Source organism: Nannospalax galili, unplaced genomic scaffold (assembly GCF_000622305.1).
Source record: "Nannospalax galili isolate Female #2095 unplaced genomic scaffold, S.galili_v1.0 scaffold32, whole genome shotgun sequence".
Taxonomy (NCBI): domain Eukaryota; kingdom Metazoa; phylum Chordata; class Mammalia; order Rodentia; family Spalacidae; genus Nannospalax; species Nannospalax galili.
This window is the reverse complement of record NW_008335297.1, coordinates 3,718,891-3,741,409: the sequence shown is the minus strand read 5'-3', so window position 1 is coordinate 3,741,409 and position 22,519 is coordinate 3,718,891. Positions and strand designations below refer to the sequence as shown.

The following is a 22,519-nucleotide window of genomic DNA, read 5'->3' as shown; positions in this document are numbered from 1 at the left end:
TTTTTGGTCTTTTTGAGACAGGGTCTCCCTGTAGCCCCAGCTGGCCTGGAACTCACTATGTATACCAGGCTGGCCTTGAACTCACAGAGATCTGCCTGCCTCTGCCTCCCAAGTGCTGGGATTAAAGGTGTGTGCCCCTACACCTGGCTGATTTATTTTTATTTTATGTGTATTAGTGTTTTTCCTGCATGTATTTGAGTGTACCTACATGTGCAATGCCCAGGGAGGCCAGAAGGCGGTGTCAGATCCCCCGGAACTGGAGTTATGGATGGTTGTTAACTGTTATGTGGGTGCTGGGAGTCGAACCCAGGTCCTCTGCAAGAGCAGCCAGTGCTCTTAACCGCTGAGCCATCTCTCTAGCCCCAGGTTCCACCTCTTAAAGGTTCTACTGCATCCCAGTAGTACCATGAGCTGAGGACTAAGCCATGGGCCTTTGTAGGACACTTTGTCAAACTATAGTAAATATCAGTGCTGGAGAGATTACTCAACAGTTATGAGCATTTGCTGTTCTTGTAGGAGACCCAAGTTCAGTTTCCAGCACCCACATCAGGTGGTTCACAATAAATAAATAAATAAATAAATAAATAAATAAGAAATAAATAAATAAGAAAATAAATCTGAAAAAAAACAAAAAACAAAACCCTACAGCAAATACCAACTGGCTCTGTGTGGGTTGAAGGTGAGTACCATGTCCCACTGAGCTGATTTCCCAGTGATAAGACCAGCAGTTCTGAAAGTCCAGATGGCTGCTAGGCCATGGGAGGTTCCAGTAGAATTATCTGACAGGAAGCCAGAAATGTGAAACAAGGATTCAGAACCGAGGTCATGGCCAGGTGAGGGCTTGGAAGTTGTCTTAAGAAGTGAGAGTATAGGCTAGACCTTGCCAGTTTACCCAAGGACTATGGAGCCATGCATAATTCAGAGATATCTGCACTCAGATGCCAGAGAAAAAGATGGGGTTGAGGGACAAAAAATAGTGTTATGAAGCTTCTAAGAGGAGGGGTGGGGGTAGGGAGTAAAGAAGGGCCCTTTTGATCCTTCAAGAGCAATTTCAGTTGTTGGAAGGATGAGACCCCGAGACAGCCTGCACTGGTTGCGAGGAAGCTGATGCCAGCCACCATATGTTGAACATCTTCATTGTTTGATATGCATAAAAATGTAAATTTTAAGCCTGGCATGGTGGTTCACCTATGTACTTGGGAGGCAGAGGCAGGAAGATTGCCACAAGTTGGATGCCAGCCTGGGCTACATAGTGAGTTCCAGGCTAGCCTGGGCTACAGAGTGAGACCTTGTCTCAAAGTAGTGACAATAATAAAGTGAACTTTAATTATACTGCAGGCGTTGTAAAATTATTATTCGCAGAGCCAGACATGGTGGTACATGCTAGTAGTCCTTGTACTTAAGAGGCTGAGGAAGGAAGAGATTGAGTTGCAGGCCAGCCTGGGCTATATAGCGAAGCATATACTGAGGCACAGAGGCCATGTAACTCATTGAATTGAAGTTGGAGAGCAGGACCCTGAACTCATGTAGTCAGTAGGTCTGCACCCTTAAACTAACCTCAGTCCTAGGTTGAAAATAAAGCCTCAGCTTTTCTGTGTGCTTACTCTGGGGAAGAGATAATCATTTTATTTCCCATTTGGTCTCCTGTTCTCAGGGATCAGAGCCGGGTATCCTTGGGTTACTTGAAACAGTTGTGGATGAGTAAAGTGTATGGTAGGAGGTCAAAAGGCTCCCTAGGCCTGGGAGAAGCTGAAGCCATGGTCTAGAGGCCGAGCTCTCCCCACCTGTCTCCTGCCTCTGACTCACAGGTTTCTCCACTGAGTGAGGGCTTCCCTGGGAGAGATGATCTTTTTGGTCTTTTTGAGACAGGGTCTCCTTGTAGGCCCAGCTGGCTGGAACTCCCAGAGATCCACCTGCCTCTGACTCACAAGTTTCTCCATTGAGTGAGGACATCCTTGGGAGAGATGATCTTTTTGGTCTTTTTGAGACAGGGTCTTCTTGTAGGCCCAGGTGGTTGGAACTCCCAGAGATCCGCCTGCCTCTGTCTCCCAAATGCTAAAGGCATGTACCACCATGCCTAGCTGGAGATGTGATCTTTATGTGGTTGTGCAGCCCCAGGAGGTCTGGGGCTGAGGCATCTGTGACAGTTGCCTTTAGCCTGTTTGTTCTGGAGATTATTTACGGCTTTGCTTCTTGGGAATGCTTCCCTAAAAGTGGCTTTTATAGAAAGCAGCAGCCATCATCAGTGATTAGGCCCTGCTGCCCTCCAGTGTCCTCCTCCAGCCACTGCAGGCAGGAGCAATGGGGCCCTGGATATGGACTTCCAGCATACTTTATTTAACCTTGCTTCAAGGTAAAAAAGAACAAACAAAACAAAACAAAACAACAACAACAAAAAAAACCAGTCACATGTAGCATAGGAGAATAGGGTATTCTATCTGCAGCTGACAAGCTGTAATGATGTCTGAACAAATGAAATGGGAAGCAGATGAAAACCCAGTGTGCAGGTGGGGGAAGTTTCCAAATCAGCTGATTGAGCAGCTGAGCGAAGGAGAATTGAAAATAAAACCTCAGCTTTTCTGTGTGATTGCTCTCTGTGCACAGATGCCCCCGTAGGAAGCCTGGAGAACGGGACAGGACCAGAAGACCACATTCTGCCAGTGTCTGGCCTTCAGTACAGGTGGGTATCAAGAGTGTTGCTTTGGGGTGGTGATGTGTTACCTACATCTCTGTATTTCTGCTGGGATTGAAGGCTGAGGCCTGATCTCATATTTATGCTCAGATTTACTTCTTAGAACATGCCCAAGGTTTGATCACCTTTGCCTCAAAGAAACTGGATACGATGGAGTCTCAGAGCTGAGCTGTTGTTCAGTGGTAGAGTACCTGTGTAGCATGCCAAAAGCTCTGGGCTCCATCCTCAGCACCAAACGGAGATATAGCACCTATCAAACTTCATTTATGTACTATCTGCCTTTTTGACACTTCTGGGACCTTATCTGAGTACCTCCTCTGTCATACTTTGAACTTTATTAATGTTTGGTAATATTTATCAATCCTAATGTTATGTAATACTTAGGATATGTAGACATTATATAGTATCTGTTAAATATTTAGCCTACTGTTTGGCATATTGTAGTGTATAAAGGTTTTGTTTAAAAAAAAAAAAAAGTCCTGAGGGAAAACTGAGTTGCCCAAAGTTATTGCAAGTTCTGTGACTGAGGGAAGATCACCCTAGGTCTCCCTGTTGTCAGGTCTCCCTGTTGTCAGCTTCATCTCTGTTACTCTTATAGTAATTTTTTCACCTCATGATTTCAGTTTGGTGCCTTGAAATTATCCATCTGCATACTCAACTTGAGTTCCAGGGTGGCGGGTTCTGGCTGCCCCAAACCTTGGTTGGTATCCTGCTGTCACCCGGCACAGACAGGATTTTGAAAATGACACACCTTGAGGAGGCTGATGGCACTGAGCCCAGTGTCAGAAAGGAGGGCGTGACCAGACCCTTCTGGGTCCTGACTCCATTTGTACTGTACTTTAGAACATTTGCAAAATGTGACAGTGACTGAAAAGTGTAAGCCCAAGTCCATGGCATGTATGTTTGTTTGCTGCTTTTCCTCCCAGTCAGTGTGCGCTGGATGATGGCCCTGCTGTGTTCACAGACAGTTCAGACAGTTCAGTACTCTTTTTTTGTCTTTTTGAGACAGGGTCTCCCTGTAGCCCCAGCTGACTTGGAACTCCTAAAGATCTGCCTGCCTCTGCCTTCAAAGTACTGTAATTAAAGGCATATGCTGCCACATCTGGCTCAGTGCTATTTTTTCACATTGGAAACTGATTGTAAATTTGCAGCCGACCCTGCTTACCTGCAGGAGTTATGCTCTGTGAAAGTTCTGTGAGCACCAGCACTGCTCTGGGACAGGCTGCTGGGAGCCTTTGGTCTAGACAGTTTTATATCCATTGGTCGAGGTCTGTGTCTGTCCTCGTTTAAAGGCACCTTGTTTAAAACCTAAGGCTGTAGCTCAGTTGGTAGAGCGCTGGCCTAGCATGAACAAAGACCTGGGCTCCATCCCCAGCACCAATTAAAACCAGCTGTGGTGGTGTAGGCCTGTAAGCCTAGCACTCAGGAGTTGGAGGCAGAAGGGTCAGAAGTTCAAGGTCATCCTTGCCTACCTAGCAAGTTCCAGGCCAGTCTGGAATACATCGGCCTCAGTTACAAACAAGCAAACACATCTGCTGTAGGCTTCTTGGCATTGGACAGTCCTGTCCTTGCCTGAGTGAGCTTGTCTAACACACGTTTGTTTCTCTGTTGGCCTCATGTTAGACATCATGGGTGTCTATGTTAGGAGCACTGACATCCATTTCAGAGACCGTTTTGACTAAGGAAAGTACCACCACAAGCTACAACAATATGAAAACCATGGCAGTGAATAGACCATGGAAAAGAGGACCTGTTCACAATTATAGAAGCTGGAACAGGAAGGCAGCAACACCATGCTTGACCTCAGCTGTGAATGTGCCCATTTGGGTCACTCTAATATTTTGCTCATGAATAGCATAAAACAGGACTGTGGGTATTGATTTTGGGGTTAAAATAAATTTCAGACAAATTTTCATTTACATGTCCTGCAGGAAGGAGGATTGGCTGAGTTTGATGGCGGCCTTCTTCCGATTGATACCAGCTAAACATTCACCTGAGTGTTGTAAAAAATTTGTACTTTAGGCCTACTGTAACTTCCTTCTGCCTGCTTTCTCCCAGTGTGGAAGCCAGCTCTCCAGGCCAAGGAAGTCCTCTGAGCAGCCTGTTACCCTCTGCTTCGACGCCTGAGTCGATGACAGTTCGTAAGTACCTTCTGAGGCTCACTGGGCCTGTGCATCCCAGCAATGCCTCTGTGCCCATCCTGTACAGCTGTGGACTTGAAATTGGTGTGTGTACCTGCTGTGGACTGGACTGTGGGGTGTGGTAGGCTTCTGGAACTGTGACAAGCCTGTGGTTCCTTGTGTGTGAGTCTCTAAAGGATTAAAGGAACCCTCTGTGGGTTCCCAAATTGCCTCCTGTGTTCAGTCAGTGACAAGAAGCTTTTGACTGGTTTCCTCTGCGACTTCTGTGACTCTGGATGATTTGGTGGTTTTTTTTTAACCTTTTTTTGAGACAGGGTCTCTCTATAGCCCCAACTGACCTGGAACTTGCTAAGTAGACCAGACTGGCCTTGAACTCACAGAGATCTGCCTCCCTTTGCCTCCTGTGTGCTTAAAGGCATGCACCACCATGCCTGGCAGATGATTCAGTTTGTTGATGAAATATTCTAATGATCAGGTTCAAACCCCTTCCAGCTTTACCTCCCAGAAAAGGTGTTAGAGGCACAGACATGAAGGGTAGATGTGAATGACCCTATAGGACAGAGGAAAAAAAAATCAATAGTTGCTTAAAAAGATAGAAACTCTCTGACCGGAGGTAGGCTGGTGCATGGCTCTGTGGTCAGCACAGAATAGTTGTTTTAGCTCTAGCCATCCCATTCACATCCCAGATAGCAAGAAGTAGGCGTTCTCTATTTCACATATCAGAATCTGGGGTCTGAACTTGGATAGAGCAAAATTGTAACTTTTTTCTCATCAGTCTTTGAGTGAAATTAGCATTTCCTTCAAATTTGAAAGTGACAACAAACCTTAGAAGCTGGGTTAGTGGCGGTAAGGGGGTGACTGCCACACCGAGAGAAGTCATAGTGAGAGCACCTCAGGGTGTCATTTCTGCTTGGAAATGTGGCAGTCACCTGAGGACCATGTCACCCGGATCTTCACATCTAGATCTTTCTGTTTTCACATGTGTGCTCTCCTTTGTGTTTTTATCTTTAATTTTTTAAAAATTTATTTTTATTTTATGTTTTACCTACATGTATATAAGTGATCCCATGCATGCAGTGCCCACAGAGAACAGAAGAGAGCACCAGAGCTCTAGACGGTTGGTAGCCTCCATGTGGAGGAAATACTAACAACTGTCCCATAGCAAGCAGGGCGAGTGGACACCATGTTGTGTGGGAGAACGAACTGCATCCTTCTTGTGGAGGACATGTCTGGTTTACTAAGACTCTTCTCAACCTTGAATCCAGCTGAGTGGGCATTGTGACCTGCCCTTCCCTGATGTGTGCGATACACGGAGCAGGCAAATTTGTAGGTTTTTCTGTCAGCGGCTCTTGAGGCTGCTGATCTGGCCTGTGGGTCTCCCTCAGCCATTTCCATCCCCAAGAAAGCCCCTGGCCTGGCTTGTACCTCCTTATTCAGGACAGTCTTCCTGACACCCTTGAGCTAGCTATGCCCACAGCAAGGATATGGTCCATCTTGTTTTTGTTCATTCTGTTTTGTAGAAATTAAGTCTAGTTTTATTGCTTGTAATCTTTGGCATGTAGGGACCTATCCAGAGTTGAAAGCTGGACTCTCTGAAGGAGGGTGTCAGTGGGCCCACATTTGACCTTGCACACCTGGTGATTACCTGGCTTGTGGGTAATCATTGTGAGCAGGTGATGGAGTAGCTTCCTGGTCTGCTCTGCTCCAGTGCAGATGAGGGCTGGCATTCTCAGAATGTGAGAGTGGCTTTGAGTTCCTTCATCCACTCATCCCACTTCCTTTGCCATCTGTGAGAGAAATAGGAAGGGCAATGTGTGCCCCTCTGCTTTAGTCTGCCTCCACAAAGGGTCATGAACCAGCTGGCTTCAGCAAAAGTTTATTGTCTTGTGGTACAGGAGGCTGCAATGCTGAGGTCAAAGTGTTTCCAGAGGTCATTCTTCCCAGCCAGGAGGTTGGCACTAGCATCTTCTTTGCTTCTGGTGATGGCTGTGATGCCTTATCATGGCAGAGTAGCAGGTGTGGGCAGGAGGAGCACGTGCTAGTTGGCCAAAGGGAGGTACCACTAGTTGTATAACAGTGGTCTATTAGTAATGAAGCTGGTCCTGGGAGACTTAACCCTCCCTTGAGTCCCAACTCAACACCCTTGAGAAGAGCTTGAACACTTGGATTCCTCTGTTGCACTGAGGACCAGGGCTCAGGATGAGTTTGGTGGGGATGTACCATATCATGCTTCTCCGTGTGGGGGCAGGACTTGATACAAGTCGAGGTGTTGCAGGAGCAGCTGTCTCCAGAGTGGCTTCAGTTTAGGTGAAGTCTAGCATCCCAGCCAAGCACGCAGGAACCCCCTGTAGAGGGGGCACTTGGCTCTCAAAAACCCTCAAGGAGCTCAGCAAAGGAACTTATCAACCATGTGCTTCCTAAAGCCAGCTTCCCTGGCTTCATTTACACAGTCAGTGCTGGTGGCTGCCCGTGCTCTTCATGGAGCTTGAGCTAGCTCGTTTAGTCTTCCACACTTGAGGAGTGCCCCTCCCCTCCTGGGTGTCTCTGAAATTTCCCAGGGAGTTAGTGGTGAGGCATTTTGAGGATATGTTGTTGCTTACTGGCCAGGAAAGGATGGAATGGCTGGCTGGATATTACTGTTCTGTCCTTTCTTTGGTACCCAAGAAAACACAGAAGCCTCTTATGAAAAAGTGAATTAGTTAAGTAGTAACGATGGCAACCTAGACACTTGTGATTCTGCCTCAGCGACTCTGTTCATCTGCAGGTCAGCTTATGATTTCTGGTTGGGGCGATGGGTGCTGGGTATGTAGGAACTAATGTTGGCAGTGGCAGGGTGTCCCAGCCAGGAGGGTTGCTCTAAAGACTGCTGCTCATGGCTCTAGCTGCCTGCTCTCAAATGTTCAGTACTTTGTTTCATGTCTCAGCACACAGACAAGTGAACACCCACCTCATGCAAGGGGCCTATGAAGGGCAGCTGTGTCAGGCTTAGGAAAGTCTTTGGACCAGAATGAAGAGCCCGAGCTGCTGTAATGTACTTAATTTGTATTCTGTTCCTGAGTATGGTGTGTGTCCTGATCCTCCTGTTCCTTTTCATGTGCCTGGTCATTCTGATGAATTTCTAGATAATTGTGTGTGTGTGTGGGGGTACCAGTTAGGTGTTTTTCTTTTTTTAAAATGAGTTTCTTCATTTACTATAAGGAAAAAAAATGAAAACTGGAGGTGTGTAGTGAGCATGCTCTTAAGAACATTGGTCAGCATTTTCTTTCAGATTGCCTCTTTGGGGGTAGGTTCATGATTGTGGATTAGTGGGTGCAAGGCTGTCCCTTGCTCTATGACTTGTGGTGATAGTGTCCTGTGTTAGTGTGCTTTAGGAGTGTGAGAGCTGTCCCTTGATGGACGCATTATCACTGTCATTTGCTAACATTTAAATATGTTTTTGCTACTTTTGGAACTGGGAAGCTGGATGTGGTAGCACAGGGCTGCAGTCCCAACACTGAGGAGGTAGAGAAAGGAGGATCCGAAGCTGAGGGCTAGTCTCAGCTACATAGTGAATTTGAGGCCAGCCTGGGTTACATGAGACCCTGTCTCGTAAGCAACCTTGATGGACGCATTATCACTGTCATTTGCTAACATTTAAATATGTTTTTGCTACTTTTGGAACTGGGAAGCTGGATGTGGTAGCACAGGGCTGCAGTCCCAACACTGAGGAGGTAGAGAAAGGAGGATCCGAAGCTGAGGGCTAGTCTCAGCTACATAGTGAATTTGAGGCCAGCCTGGGTTACATGAGACCCTGTCTCGTAAGCAAACCAACCAACCAACCAACCAACCAACCAACCAACCAACCAACCAACCATAAAAGGAGAAAAAGGAGAAGGGGTGGGAAATGGTGCTTAGCCACTGGGCCATGCTTGCTGAGGGGGCAGGCTTCTCCAGGCTTCTGTTGGACAGCCTGTGCCTCAATGTGGGCTGCTTGTTTATACCCTTCACTCTCAGGTCTCTTGCTCTCTCATAGGTGTTCTGCCTGAGTGGGAAGGGTGCTGCCCATGGAACTTTGAGGGTGAGGGAACAGCCTTAAGGAGGGGTGGTAGCCCCACTTCTTTCTGGGGCATCCTTGGCTTTCTGGTGTAGCCATACATTTTCTTCGTCACGAGAGCTGTGATGTGGTCTCCTACGCTCCATGGCCTGATCTACTCTGCTACTGAAAGTTCCAGGGCTCTGCTGTGCTCTTGGCTCATTCCCATGTCTGAAGTCATCCACATGGCGTGTGGCCTTCCGTGGTTCTTCTGTGACTCTCATACCAGTTCTTGACAAACTCGTGAACCAAACTTCTAGATGGTGATGGATTTGATTAGGAATAACAGGTCTGAGGAGAGGGGCAGTAGATAGATTTCTGAGACCTGTTCCATGCTTCCTCGCTAATCAAAAGTGTGTGTGTGTGTGTGTGTGTGTGTGTGTGCGCACGCGCGCATAAATGTGTGGGTGGGTGTACATGCCTGTGTGTGCTCAGAGCCTGGAGGATGATGCTGGGTGTCCTCTCTATCATTCTCCACCTTATTCCTTTGAGATAGAGTCTCTTCACTGAACCTGGAGCTAGGCTGGTGGTCTAGTGATCCTCTTGCTTCTGCCCCTCACAGTTCCTGGGTTATAGGTGTGCCCAGCTTCTTATGTGGGTGCTGGGGATTTGAACTCGGTTCCTCATGCTTGTGCAGCAAGTGCTCTTATCCACTAAGCCATCTTCACAGTCTATCACTTTAGTTTTGACAGAGACACTGGTAACAGTACACTTGGGCAGCATTTTTAGCATGTCCACTGATGTACCTGTGTTTTCTCATTTTGACTCCCTGTAGCCCTTAAACATAGCTAATACTGCTTTGTTTTCTCTTTCTTTTTTAAGACCTTGTTTTTAATTATGTGTATGTGTATGTGTATGTATCCAGGTGTAAGTTTGTGCATGTGCCCTCAGAGGTCAAAAGAGGGCAATGGCTCCCCTGGAGCTGGAGGTTGTGAGCCATCTGATGTGGGTGCTGGGATATGAACTCAGGTCCTCTGTAAGAGTAGTACATGCTCTTGACCACTAGCCATCTCTCCAGCTCCTACTCTTTTATTTTTTCCTTTTGAGTCACATTCTATAGCCCAAGTTGCTCGTAAACTTCTCATCCTCCTGCTCAGTCGAGTGCTGGGATTACACTATGATGCCCAACCAACCTTGTTTTCTCTTTTTATATAAGAAGATGGAAGTGGGGGTTAAGGGATGGGTGGGGTAAAGTAACTTGCCAAGGCACCCATTATTCTGTAAGGGTTCAGTGGGAACTTATGATGCCCCAGGCATGGTTGTGAGTGGAGAATCTGGTGACGAACCCAGGTTTTCTGACTCAAAAGCCTGTAGTCCCAATTGTTATGGATCCCCTAAAGAGATACAGCTCACTGTCCCTAGCTAGGACACACAGTATTATAATAATAATATGTGAATATCCAGAATTGAGAGCCTCAGACTTTATTTATTTATTTATTTATTTATTTATTTATTTATTTATTTATAATTAATTTATTTATAATTATTTTGGTTTTATGAGACAAGGGCTTCCTGTGTAACTCCTATTGGCCTCAAACTTGCCATGATCTTCCTGCCTCTGTCTTTTGAGTGCTGGATGTATGGGCCTGCACTACTATGCCTGATGTCATTGCTATTTCTAATGAAGCCATCACTTCCCGAGTGAGGACACTAGATTTTCAGGATGAGTGTGCCAAATGTGTCTAATTATTTTTAGCCCGTAGGCTCTGAGAACTCTAAGGGCCGGAGGGGAGGAATAGAAAATTATCTGTGCTCAGCCTTTGTGAGTTCTTGACTGGGACAGATTCCTATTAACCAAAGACAGATTAACAAGAGGACTCACAGCACTGTAACTCCTCTTGCAGGGTACCCCAGAGGGGAAAAGTCACTCTCTGAAGAAAGCAATTCTTGCAAAGCAATGGTTTGGGAGCCTAGCTTAAATAGCAATGTAACAAAATGGCCCCATTTTAGGGACTCAACAAATCAAGGGAGCAGGGCTCAGAGTAGGAACAGGATGGAAAAGTAGTTGCTTTTGGTTCCCTCAGGCCCTGCTAATGCCGAGAACTACCCAGAACCATATCCACTAAAGAAGTAGCCTTTTGTTTTAGTCAGGAAGGTGGAGGCGGTAGACAGCCCTCAGGTCTCTGTGTGTCTGTTTTGCTCTCAGGTGAACAGGAAAAGGTAGAAACCAGCTCCGTGTTTTCAGTGTCTGTAACTCAATAGTCCTACATATTTTAGAGAGAAATATATATATTTTTTTCCCCAAGGCCATGAAAACTGGGAGGGTGGGGGTGTGGGCTAGAGAGATGACTCAGCAATTAAAAATGCTTGCTGCTCTAGCAGAGGACTAGCGTTCAGTTCCCAGCACCCCTGTCAGGTGGCTCAAACCAACTGTAACTCCAGCTCTAGGGGATTCAATGGCTCCTTTTGACTTCCACAGACAGCTGCATGCACGTGTACATACACACAGAGATACACAAACACATAAATACATATAAAATACATTTTTTTCTTTTTTGAGACAGGGTCTCTCTGTAGCTGCAGCTGGCCTGCAACTTGCTATGTAGACCAGGCTGGCCTCGATCTCACAGAGATCCACCTGCTTCTGCCTCTTGCGTGTACTACCATGTCCAGCAATAAAATAAATCTTAAAGAACTGGTAGGGCTGTTCTCTTACCCCTACTAGCCTTTCAGGATATTGCTGCTTCTGAGCCTCCCAGTTTACCCTCTTCCACTGCTGCCCAGGATGCTCTCGGCAGCCATCAAGCTGTCTTCCCTTAGGGCTGCCCCTGCTGGACAGTCCAGGAACATGAGCCTGTGCAATTTCCCTTCCCCATCAGCATTTTCTCCTCAGAACTCATGGTGTTGCATCTCTTGGTGTGGTTTCATTACAGAAAATGTAGGGAATTTCACTGTATTTAAGTTACCATTGTTTGAGAAAGAGTCTCACCATGTAGTCCAGGATGGCCTCAAGCTCACCATCCTTCTACCTCAGCCTCCGGTGTGTGCCACCAGGCCCAGCTGGGTTATCATTTTCATATTTATGTAAGATACTAATGTCGGTTAGTACTTAAAAATTCTTCAAAACTCCCCTCCCCTTCTCCCCTTCTATTTCTTTTTTATAGGAAAGAAATCTTTTTCTTTTATGGGAAAAATATGATCTTAACTTTAGTGGAGAAATAGAAATGGAGTTTAATATGTTGAAACTGAAGCAAAAGAAAGCCATATATTTAAAAAATTAAATTAAACGTAATAGTGGCTGGAGAGATGGCTTAGCAGTTAAGAGCACTGGCTGCTGTTGCAGAGGACCTGGGTTTGGTTCCCACCACCCACATGATGGCTAGTGACATATGTAACTCCACTTCCAAGGGCTCTAACACCCTCTTTATGTAACAAAATTCATTCATGTAACAAAATACTCATACACATAAAATAAAAATAAATAAAAGCATGATAAATCCGTTAATGAACTTGAAATACCTTTAAAAATACCTAATAATCCTGAAATTGGTAGAAAATAGCTCCTCACTTGACTGTCATTTACTGATTAAGCTAACTAAAAGATCTCAGATTTCAAAAAGAACCCAAGTGCATGGGTGTAGACTTCTCAGAGAAGAGTTACAACTACTAAGAGGTATTTTGAACATAGATTTTAAGCACAGGTTACGGGATAGCTACTCGGGAAAGGAACATGACACCCCCCAGGTGTGGGTGTGGACTTCTCAATTAAATGTCTTTTGAGGGCAACAGGTGTTTGAGCTTTGATTGGGGCATTAGTCCCATGACTGGCAGGGTCCAATAACAGGGTCATGAACACTTGAGTGATGACCAAAGGCAATTCACACGGCTGGGGTAAGAGGGGCTTTCAGGCCTAGGCAGTAATCAGGGAATACTGCTCACCAGTTAAGGCACTGGCATTGTGCTAGATGCTTTGACAGCTTCTCTCACTTTTTACCAGCCCATACGGTACAGGTATCACTAGTTCACTAGACACGGGAGACCACAGAGGGTAGATACTGTGCTCAGGGTCATATGGACAAAGTCACTCTTACTCCACCAGGCCCTCCCTCCAACCCCCCCATCCTCTCTATACCTCCTGCCCTCGAGTCCAGCACTGTTGCCTCTGCTCCTTCTCCACTTTTGAGATGGCTTGCTGTATACTGCAGGCTGGCCTGGAACTCACCGTGTAGCTAGGCTGGCCTTAAACTTGTAGTGAGCCTCTTGCCTCAGCCTGTATTCCAGAGTGATGGGATTACACCTGTGAGCCATCATACCTTGCGAGTCTCTGCCCCTTCCTCCTGGATGGGCTGGGGACCAGCGTTTTCCTTTGATGACTGACTTGTCCACCAGACTGGCAGTTTTGAGGTGCCTTTGAGATGTGCTTTGGAGGAAGAGATGCCTGACTGGTGGCTCTCCTGTCTGCTCCCAGGGTCCCTGGAGCTGGGTGCATTATCCTGTCCTGTACCCTGTCCTTTAGACTGCAGGTCCTGATGTGGACATCCCACAGATGCAGGGCATCTACTGGGAGCTCTTCATCACATCTGTGCCCCAGCTGGTGCTGGAAATGGGGGGAGGCAAAGCATAGCTTGTTAGCGCCTGAAGTGCCTGAAGGAAGGGCTTTGGTAAGGCCTACTGTGTGGGGTGAGATCCCAGCAGGTGCTCACATGTTGTAAGAGGGAGATAGATCCCAGCAGGTGCTTGCATTTGTAAGAGGGAGATACAAAGGTGTCCGGTGTCCCCTCCACACTTCACAGGCTGCTTTGAGGGTGAGTGCTGCTTGTGTTCATTCCTACTGTTCTTGGGCTTGCAAAGGCCCTCAGCTCCATTGTTTACCCAGAAGGCTTGGCCCAGAGTCCAGGGAGATCATGTATGGTCATGTGGTATGAAAACAGGAATAAGGAGAGACTGGCACCCAGGACTCCAGGTCAGGGTTCGTCTCATAAAAAGAGCATCATCTTTCTTTTTAAAATTGCCTTTCTTCCCTCCCTATTCCCTCCTTCCCTCTGCCCATGCTACCATGTGGTAGGTGCTGTGCTAATCTTGGCAGATACCTTGGAGAACTAGAGGCAAAGTTCTGCTTTCAGTGGCTTCCAGACCTTGGGGAAGACCAAAAGCTGTAAAGTTAATAGATGCATGCCTCGCAGAAAGAACTGGAAAGACCATGTGCAGGGGCTGCTGGGGGTGGGTGGGCAGGAGAGGTGCTCTCAGGTGACAGAGCTGAGGTGGTGAATGGTGATGGTGGAAGTAAGCTGGGTGGAGGTGAGAGGGAGAGTGCAGGGCAGTGGGAGGACGCTGGGGCAAGTTCCACTTGGGTTTTATCCCATGTGCAGAGAGAAGCTGCAGAGGGTTTTAAGCAGGTATGAGGGAACCCCCACTTCCTCTGCAGAGAGTAGGGTTTGAGGCCTGCCTGTGACTCATAGCTCTTGATTAGCCCTTCTTTGCTCCTTACTGTGTCCCCCAGAAAGTCCTCTAGTGCCTCTGGGTACCTCACAGGGTGCTGCTCTGTGACTTAGACATCCATTTTCTGAAGCTGCCGACAGTCCCCAGTAGATTCCCTGACATTCTCAGAATGAAAGGACATGCTTAATGCTATGAGATGGGGAGCATCACTGTATTAGTTCTTCAGTTAGACCATAGTCCAGGAAGACCAAGGCTCAGGCTGGGGATGATGAGAAAGGGAATCCATGTGAACACTCACTGTTGTCTTGCCTGATGCTTATGGGTCAGATGGGACATTGGTCCAGGGAGGCACTTCTTTCTGAAATCACTTCTGTATAATCTCTTTGGGAATCTCCTTCCCTCCTTCTTTGTAACCCCAGCAGGCCTTGAACTCAAGATCCTCCTGTTTTAGTCTCCTGAGGGCTAGGATTGCTTGTGTGTGCCAACATACCTGGCTGGAACCAATCTTTTGAGCCCATTCAAAGTATTCAAGTACCAGTTCTCAGCCCTAGCCCCCGGGTTGAGGCTGTGAATTCTAGAACCCTGGCTGTTCTCATCCATCCATCCTGGTTTCTCGTGGCCTCTGTCAGTCTTCAGATGTCAAGTTCATCCATTTAGTCCTGTGTCTGGGGCATTTCTGGAGTGCCTGGACATGTGAGTTTCCCCTCGTGTGTGCTGCCCACTGTGAGCCAGGCTTGTTACCGCCTTTACACAGCATCTCAGCAGATGGCAGTGTTAGCCTTCTTTCATAGTTGAGGAGACTGAGGCTTGTAGTTGAGGAGAGGCTCTGCTGAGGGCCACACTGCTGGGCTGCTGGTAACAGTCGAGCCAGAGTCCACATTCTTATCTCCTTCTTGCTTTCAGGATCTACATCCTCTTCTGCTATTACTGGAATCCCATAAACTTCTGGAATGTTCTGTCCTTAGAAGAAAGTGTTCATATTTGTTAGAATGTTCCTCCTTGCTAGGGAGTATTCATGTCTTCCTAAAACCAATGTGTTAAAATGCTAATCCCGTGTGCAGTGGCATCGAGAGGTGGGAGCTTTGGGAGGAGATGAGGTCATGAGGGCTAAAGGCATCCTCAGAAATGAGACCCTGGAGAGCTTGCTAGCCCTTTCTGACTGTGAGGACAGTGAGATGGTTCTGAACCAGATGGTGGCTCTTTCCAAATACCAACTCTTCTAGCATGTCCACTAGCTCCAGAGCTGCCTGTGGTGTCTGAACCATCTGGTCTCGGGCACCTTCTACAGCTGCCCTGCAGCCCAAGGCTTCCTGGAGGAAGCTGCCTTTCCTTGGTCACCATTTGGGAGAACGTGCGCCTCTGTCACCCTTGCCATGGTTCTGCTTTGCTTTGCTTACAGCTACTGACGTCAGCTTTCAGGTCCACTTCTCAACTAGACATTCTTTTCTGTTTATTCTCTGTGGCTTCCGCTGGATTGCAGGTTCCTGAGGACAGGTGATACCTATTCACTGCTGTCCTGGGTGCCCCAGATTCTGCTCAGCACACATTTGTATAAAAGAGGGAGTAAAGGAGGGATGAAGGGAGGACTTTAGTTCCAAGGAGCAGAGTGTTAAGTGCTCTGAGGAGTGAATTGACACTGAGCTCCTTTCATGCTGAGTCTCCACTGTCTCAAGTGGGTGTCCATAGGAGCTGCTCAGGGAGGAGCATGTGAATTCTCACCCTTGGCTTGGTCAGGGTGGAGAGAAGCTGTGGCTGCAGGAGCACTAGTTTGGGAATCTGGCAAACCTGGTTTTGATTCTGACTTTGATAGCCCAGTGACATCTCTACTCCTTAGTTCCTCCAGCTGTGAAGTGGAGGGGGCTCTTCCCAGGATTCCTTGCTCTTGCAGCCATCTTGCCTGGAAAGGAGTCATGATACACTCTCATTGGCCACAGGACAGTCACATTGCTGAAGTCTCTGCTTGTGATAACTTGTCTGGTCTTGGAAATTGCTGTGATGTCAAAGAAAGGTGTCTTCATCCTCTTGCTTACTGTCTCCTTTGCAAGTGGGTAGCATTCAGTGGACAGTGAGTGTCCTTTGTGTAGTAAGTGAGTGTGGATGAGCACCTGCCTTTGTTTGGTTTAGAGTCCTCCCTTCCCACTTCTAGTGCTGAGAAGCTGGGGCTTGGTACATGCGAGGCAAGCACCCTAGCACTGAGCTACAGTCTCAGCCTGGCCCATAGCTTTTCATACCTAGGCCAGTATAGGCTAATGTAGCCATAGGGTTGGAAAGTGACGGAATGGTGATGGTGTTTGGCTGAGCCTGCAGGTTCCTGTTTGCCAGTTTTGAAAAGCCACCTTTCTTTGTAGAGGGCAAATGTCACCTTCATATTTTCATTCTGAGTGCCTTGTAGCTCTAAGGTCAGCACCGCCAGGCTTATATCATCAGAGCTGTCGGAACTATGAAGTTTTTATCCATTTTTTACTTTTGCAAGGCCTGAATGCTAGTGATCATGGGTAAGCTGAGAGGCAGCCTCAGTATGAATGTACACATGTGTGCATTTGCACTGTCCATAAACATGCATGCACACACATACAAAAAAGACCCACCTGAGATGCTCAGTGTGTGGTGTCATGCCGAGTGTGTGGGACAGCACTAGCAGTCACAGCACCGTGTGGCTGTCTGCCTGTTGATGACAAAACTATTCAGACTTTGTATTTCCTTAATATTCAGTAGATATGTCTTGGTGCTTACATCAGCTTTGCCTTCGTTTACCTGTTTAAGAGCTGAACAGCTGTACTATTGAATTAGTTTTTCTGTTGGATTATGTGATGGAGCCTGTGAGGATTTGGGAGCTGTGAGTTGTGCATTGTGTTGTGCATTGCAGCCACCTTGCCACCAGAGAGTGTTCTAACACCCCGTCCTGTGCCAGGTAATTGGGCCAAGTTCTGTGTTCTGTTTTTTAAAAATGAGGCTAATAATAGTACTCCTCTGATAGGGTTGTGAGGGTTAAATTCCTGGATCTATGAAAAATACTCAAAAAAGACTGTGTAAATTACATCTTGAAAAGAAAAATCAGGAAAAAACAACCCCCCCGCCCCAACCCCTCAGAGTTCCGGCATGTTAAATGTTCATAATTTGTAGGTGAAGTTGTTAACATTTTCAAAGACTATAGTCCTGGATAATTATCCTGAACACAGTATTTAGGTTTTGTTATTGTTACTCCAGTGGGTAGATATGGCTTTCTGTCTTACTGTCCCTACCATAGAAACCTCTAAAGTTCGTTTCCTGACTGTGTGCCCCTTAATCTCTTAAGTGGAGGTAGTGTGTACACTTGATCTGTGGGGCTGGTGACCTCAATATTGGAAATAGCGATCACATATGGTTCTTAGCTGGGGTGATTTCACCCTCCTCAAGGGACACTTGGACATCCCTGGAGACCTTGAATTGTCTGCCTTTGATGAGGGTGACTCTGGCAAGGCGTGGCTGTGGGTATGCCAGTAGGGACAGATCTCTCTGCCTGCCTGCTGCCCTTTCTGGTAGAGCCAGAGATGCCGCTGAAAGTCTCTGTTGTGGGACAGCTCCACAGCAGAAAGTGGCTGGGTTTCAAATAACAATAACACCAAGAAACACAGACATATATGAGGATCTCCCTGTAGCCCCAGCTGGCCTTAACTTCACAGAGATCCGCCCACCTCTGTCTCTTGAGTGCTGGGATTAAAGGCATGCACCACCACTTCTGGCTAGAAGCAGAGTTTTTTGAGACATATTTAAAAAAAAACTTATTTAATTTTATGTGTATGAGTGTATTGCCTGTATGTATGTGTTGTGCAATGCCATGGAAGTCAGAAGAGGGCTTCAGATTTCCCTAGAATTGGAGTTAAGGACGGTTCATAGCCGCCATGTGGGTGCTGGGAATCGAACCCGGGTCCTCTGCAAGAGCAGTCAGTGCTCTTAACCCCTGAGCCATCTCTCCAGCACCACATATTTTGTTTTAGACATTTCTTTCAGCCTTGACTGCAGGCTTAGGGAATGACCTTTGAGAAAAATGAACCTAGTTGAAATGGTAGATCCCAGGAAATGCTTTCTTTTGTGTTCTGCCCCGCCTGTTGAGAGGAGGGTCTGGCCACTGCAGGAGGATAGGCACCTGTAGAGCGACCCAGAACGAGTGATCCTGAGCGGCAATCCTCACACTCAGCATGCCCGGCCACTGGTGCTGCTTCCTTTTCAAGGGGAGGTGAACTTATCCACTCAGTGGATATTCACTGCCATTTGTGTTAACTTTGTCTTCCTTTACCTCCTAACAGCTGGCTTTCTTTACTCTTGAATTAATTGCTTGGTTGGAATTCCTGATTATTTAGGAGGTGAGAGCTGTAGGAAAACAACTCCAGGCTTCCCTGCTGTTGGCTGGACAGTCCCACTGTGACCACCAGGGGGCGCTGTGGCTTTTCCTCTGGCCTCTGCTGGATCTTTATTCCTTCCTCGATTGTGGGGTTTTTGCTTCTCAGTTCTGGATGTCCAAGGCTGGTGTCTTATTGTAATAGTCGGGTAGGGCGACCCAGGTGATGGGAGCAGAAGCCTTTTCCAGGTGAAAGGTTCCTGGTGTGCACAGAGCTTCCTGTCACTGTCAACATCATACTCATGTCTTGCCCATGGCTTTTGAAGGTGAGGTGGGATAGCCTTTGTCTCTTTTGGAAGGGAATATGCTGCTAATTAGATAGGCTTTCTCTTTTGTCATGACTTTTATGAGATGTCATTGATTAGCCATGGATACTTACTTGCCTTTTGAATTCTTCCTGGGAGTGAGAGTAGTTGGGAGTGGAGAGAGGCTAGACCTGCTAATCAAGCCCATTGTTGCCTGTTGCTTTGTTGTCACTTTGATCTTGAGCCAGGGCTGAGAGAGCAAAGAAACCCCCTGTGTGGGCCACTGGCCTCTTGAGCAGTCTGTTCTTCATTCACTGTCATGGGAAGGGATTCTCAATCTTCCTGAGGCTCTGGCTTGTTGCCTGGCAACACTATTCCAAACATTGGGCAGCTTGGGAAATAAAGCCAAGGAGTGCTGTGGGAACGACTCACAGTGTAGTGGCAGAGCCCAGCAGCCAGCCCAGGACTTGGCTGAGGGTTCCATGATGAAATTTTAACATGAGTTGGGGGAGCAGTGGCCATTAAATTGGTCACACTCTGAGCCCTGTGTCTCTTAACTGCACAGACTGAGTCTAGGTAATGCAGGCTGCACAGATCCCTCACTCTGGTGACTCACCCTCAGAATTTTTGTCTCCTAGACTTCCAGTGACTGTTTCAGGAATTGGAAGGTTCCAGATGGGATTTAGACATGCCTCACTTCTTCTTAATTTGTTTATTCACTCCCTAAACATTTACCAAATGTCTGTTACATGGGTACTGTTCTAGGCGCTGGGGAGGGAGGGTGAGGATCCAGCTCCACACTCTGAGGCTCCGTACATCAGTTTCCCCATCACTGAAGTGCACAGGATCAGGCTGCTGTGAGGACTAAGCAAGGTAATCTGTAGAAAGTACTTATGGTAGTGTACCCAGTTCCCAGAGGAGGCCATCAGCTCTTGTCATGGGAGAGTTCAAAGTGGGACAGGAAGTGAAAACAGTGGAGAACAGCTGGTTGGGAAGAAAAGAGAAGGCTGTGGAGTCATGTGGGAATTATGAAATTTTTTTAAATCACTGGTAGGGACTGACCTCTCCTGGTGATCTTTAGCCACCTGTCCCACTCAGAGGTGAATCCCTAAGCAGGAAGTCCAAATGAGAGCTTCAGGTCTTGCAGTTAATCCTTAGTCTATTACCTGGAATGGCAAAGACTTCTGATCAGAAGCTGGGAGCTGATAGACCCTGACACTAACACAGGCCTATTTCCTTACCGATGCTGGGAGTGGGAGGGAGATGTGGGGAGAATCCATGGGGTGAATGTGGCAAGGCTAGAGTAGCCTGGGTCTAGAGGGAGGGGAAACATATGACAGGTGTAGAGAGGCTAAGGAAGCCTCTGCAGAGATGGGGACACTGGACAAGGAGGGTGGGGTGCAGAAGCAGCATGAGGGTGATCCTTCTGAGCTGCAGCTCTGCCCTCTATCGTAGGCAGTGTGGGAAATCCACACCTTTCTGTCACCATCAGGAAGCACCAGGGGAGGTGCCAATGATGGTGCTGCCAGGTTCAGAGTGTTCCTGTTTGCAGCGGTCCTGTGAGAGCGTGTGCTGCCCCGTCAGCCAGCAGCCAGCAGCAGAAAGGAAGGGCTCACAGAGGAGCAGTGACCTGTGCATAGCAGCACAGCCGGTGGCCATGGAACTGGGAGTGACAGCTCAGGTGGTGTGCTGGAGCCTCATCAGAGACTGGCTCCTGCCCGTCAGAGGGGTGTTCTCTGAGTCAGAGAATTCCTGGCTGTATTTAAAAGGTCTCAGAGTCTGTTCTGTACTCTTGGTGTTTTTTTCTGAGCCAAACATGATTTTTTCCTCCTTTTTGGGTTCATGACCTCCATCAAGATGATGTTCTTCCGGCTGACCTCCTTGACAACTCCAACTCTTAATGTTTCCAACGTCTCAGGAAAGGGCCCTCATGGAACTCTCATAAGCCTTTTGGGTGTTAAGCTTTCTAGCAGGCTCTATCTGGGCCTGGCTGGAAGCAGCTTATACAATGTGTGATGCAGTTCAGAGCCCAACCCATGGAGGATAGGCAGCTAAGGAGGCAGGTGGGCGGCTTAGGCTTTCAGTTTGTGGGAGGGAAATCATTGGGGGCATTAGAGCAGAGGAAAGATGCCATCCACCACATCTGAGAAGGTCACTCTGGTCACTGGGTGGAGTCAACTGTTGGGTGGACTGGAGTTTGCATGAAAGCAGCTGGAGGTGACTCTGGCTGTGTGGAGAGGTCAGGGGCCCTGTGAGGATGGCCTGTTGACCATACCTGTGGCTTGCTCTCTTGCTCATCCATCTCTTCCCAGTTCTACTCTGCCGCTCCCATGATGGAAAGCACTCTTAGTTTCTGAGCTCTTCCAGCCATGGCCCAATCCTCCTCCCTCCCCTTCTCTTGAATGGATGCATTGCAGAAACTGTCAGCTGCTTTCTGCTGGAAGAGCTAGGGATGGTGCTTCTGGGCAGGAGGATGTGATTTCTCCGTTCTCCTTTCTCCTTTTCCCTCAAGGTTCACATTGCTTTCCCTCTCATCTAAATCCAGGTGGCCATCTGTACATCTGCCCCTGTTTCACCTTCTAGAACTTTAGCTTCTTGTTCATTCTGCCTCTCCTAATAAGTAGCTGACCCTCCAATTAATTTTACCACTTATATTGGCAGTGCGCCTGTAGTTAGTCCCAGGTGCATGCCCCTTGGTAATAATGAAAGGAAATCAGGCTCTCAAGGGGGTCTTGTTTCCATTTGTCCTCCCTCCATGACAGTTCTGTAATTATCAATTTATTTATCCATTCCTGGACCCAAGTGTATGCCTAGAACCTTTCCAGAATTAAGACGAACTGTACTTAAAACCTCTGTCTATACTCATTCCTGTTTCTTGGAATTAGAAATGTACTTCTAAGTGTGTGAGTCCAGATGCATCAGGGGAAGAAATAATCAGAGCTGACTTCCTTGAAACCATGGCTACTACTGTGTCTCAAACCATCTGCCAGGGATGGGCCTTGTTTGAAATGAGGATGTCCTGTGACACTTGTCCTTAGTGCCAGAGTGCCTTCTCTAGGAAAACCGAGATCAGGGTCACTCTGGCTAGAGTTAATGAAGGCTGAGTCGTTTAAGATGCTTGTATTCTCTGTCATCTGATTGGCCTGGCACTGTAGCCTCATCTAAAATCCCTCCAGGTCAGTTGGAGGCTGACCCATCATTTTTATGCACTATACTTGAACTATTCTCTATCACACATGTGGGATAGTTGATGTGGCAATCTCTGTTAATACAGGGAACCTGTTGCTAGATTTTCTCGTGCGCATCTTCTGCTGGAAATCTTGTGCATTGTATTCTGAACATTCCTTGTCTTTAGAGTCAGATCCAAAAGACAAATGGTGTGGATGATGCCACAAAACATGCCCAAGACCTGCCTTGCATTGCCCCTCCCCACGTATGCCAGGGGTCGGATGGTCCAGTGCTGCAGGAGCATGGAGTTGACTCTGACCCTAACTCTGCTTGCTTTTCCTAAGGCTTCTTGTTCCTGTTCTATTGTTTCCCCCGCCTTCTCCCTGTCTCTGTTTCTCTCTCTCAGTGCTTTCATGTGTGCATGCCTTTTTTTTTTTTTTTAAG

At 47.3% G+C, this 22,519-nt stretch overlaps 1 protein-coding gene across 3 annotated transcripts in view; it reads left to right on the top strand.

Moving 5' to 3' along the window:
- Snx29 (sorting nexin 29) overlaps positions 1–22,519 on the top strand; it is a 524,875-nt gene that overhangs the window by 117,824 nt on the left and 384,532 nt on the right. For all 3 annotated transcript variants that reach the window (XM_008829910.3, XM_029562003.1, XM_029562004.1), the window contains 2 exons: positions 2,605–2,680; positions 4,751–4,833. In XM_008829910.3, coding sequence (XP_008828132.1) covers positions 2,605–2,680; positions 4,751–4,833 — 159 coding nt within the window. The remainder of the gene's footprint in view (positions 1–2,604; positions 2,681–4,750; positions 4,834–22,519) is intronic.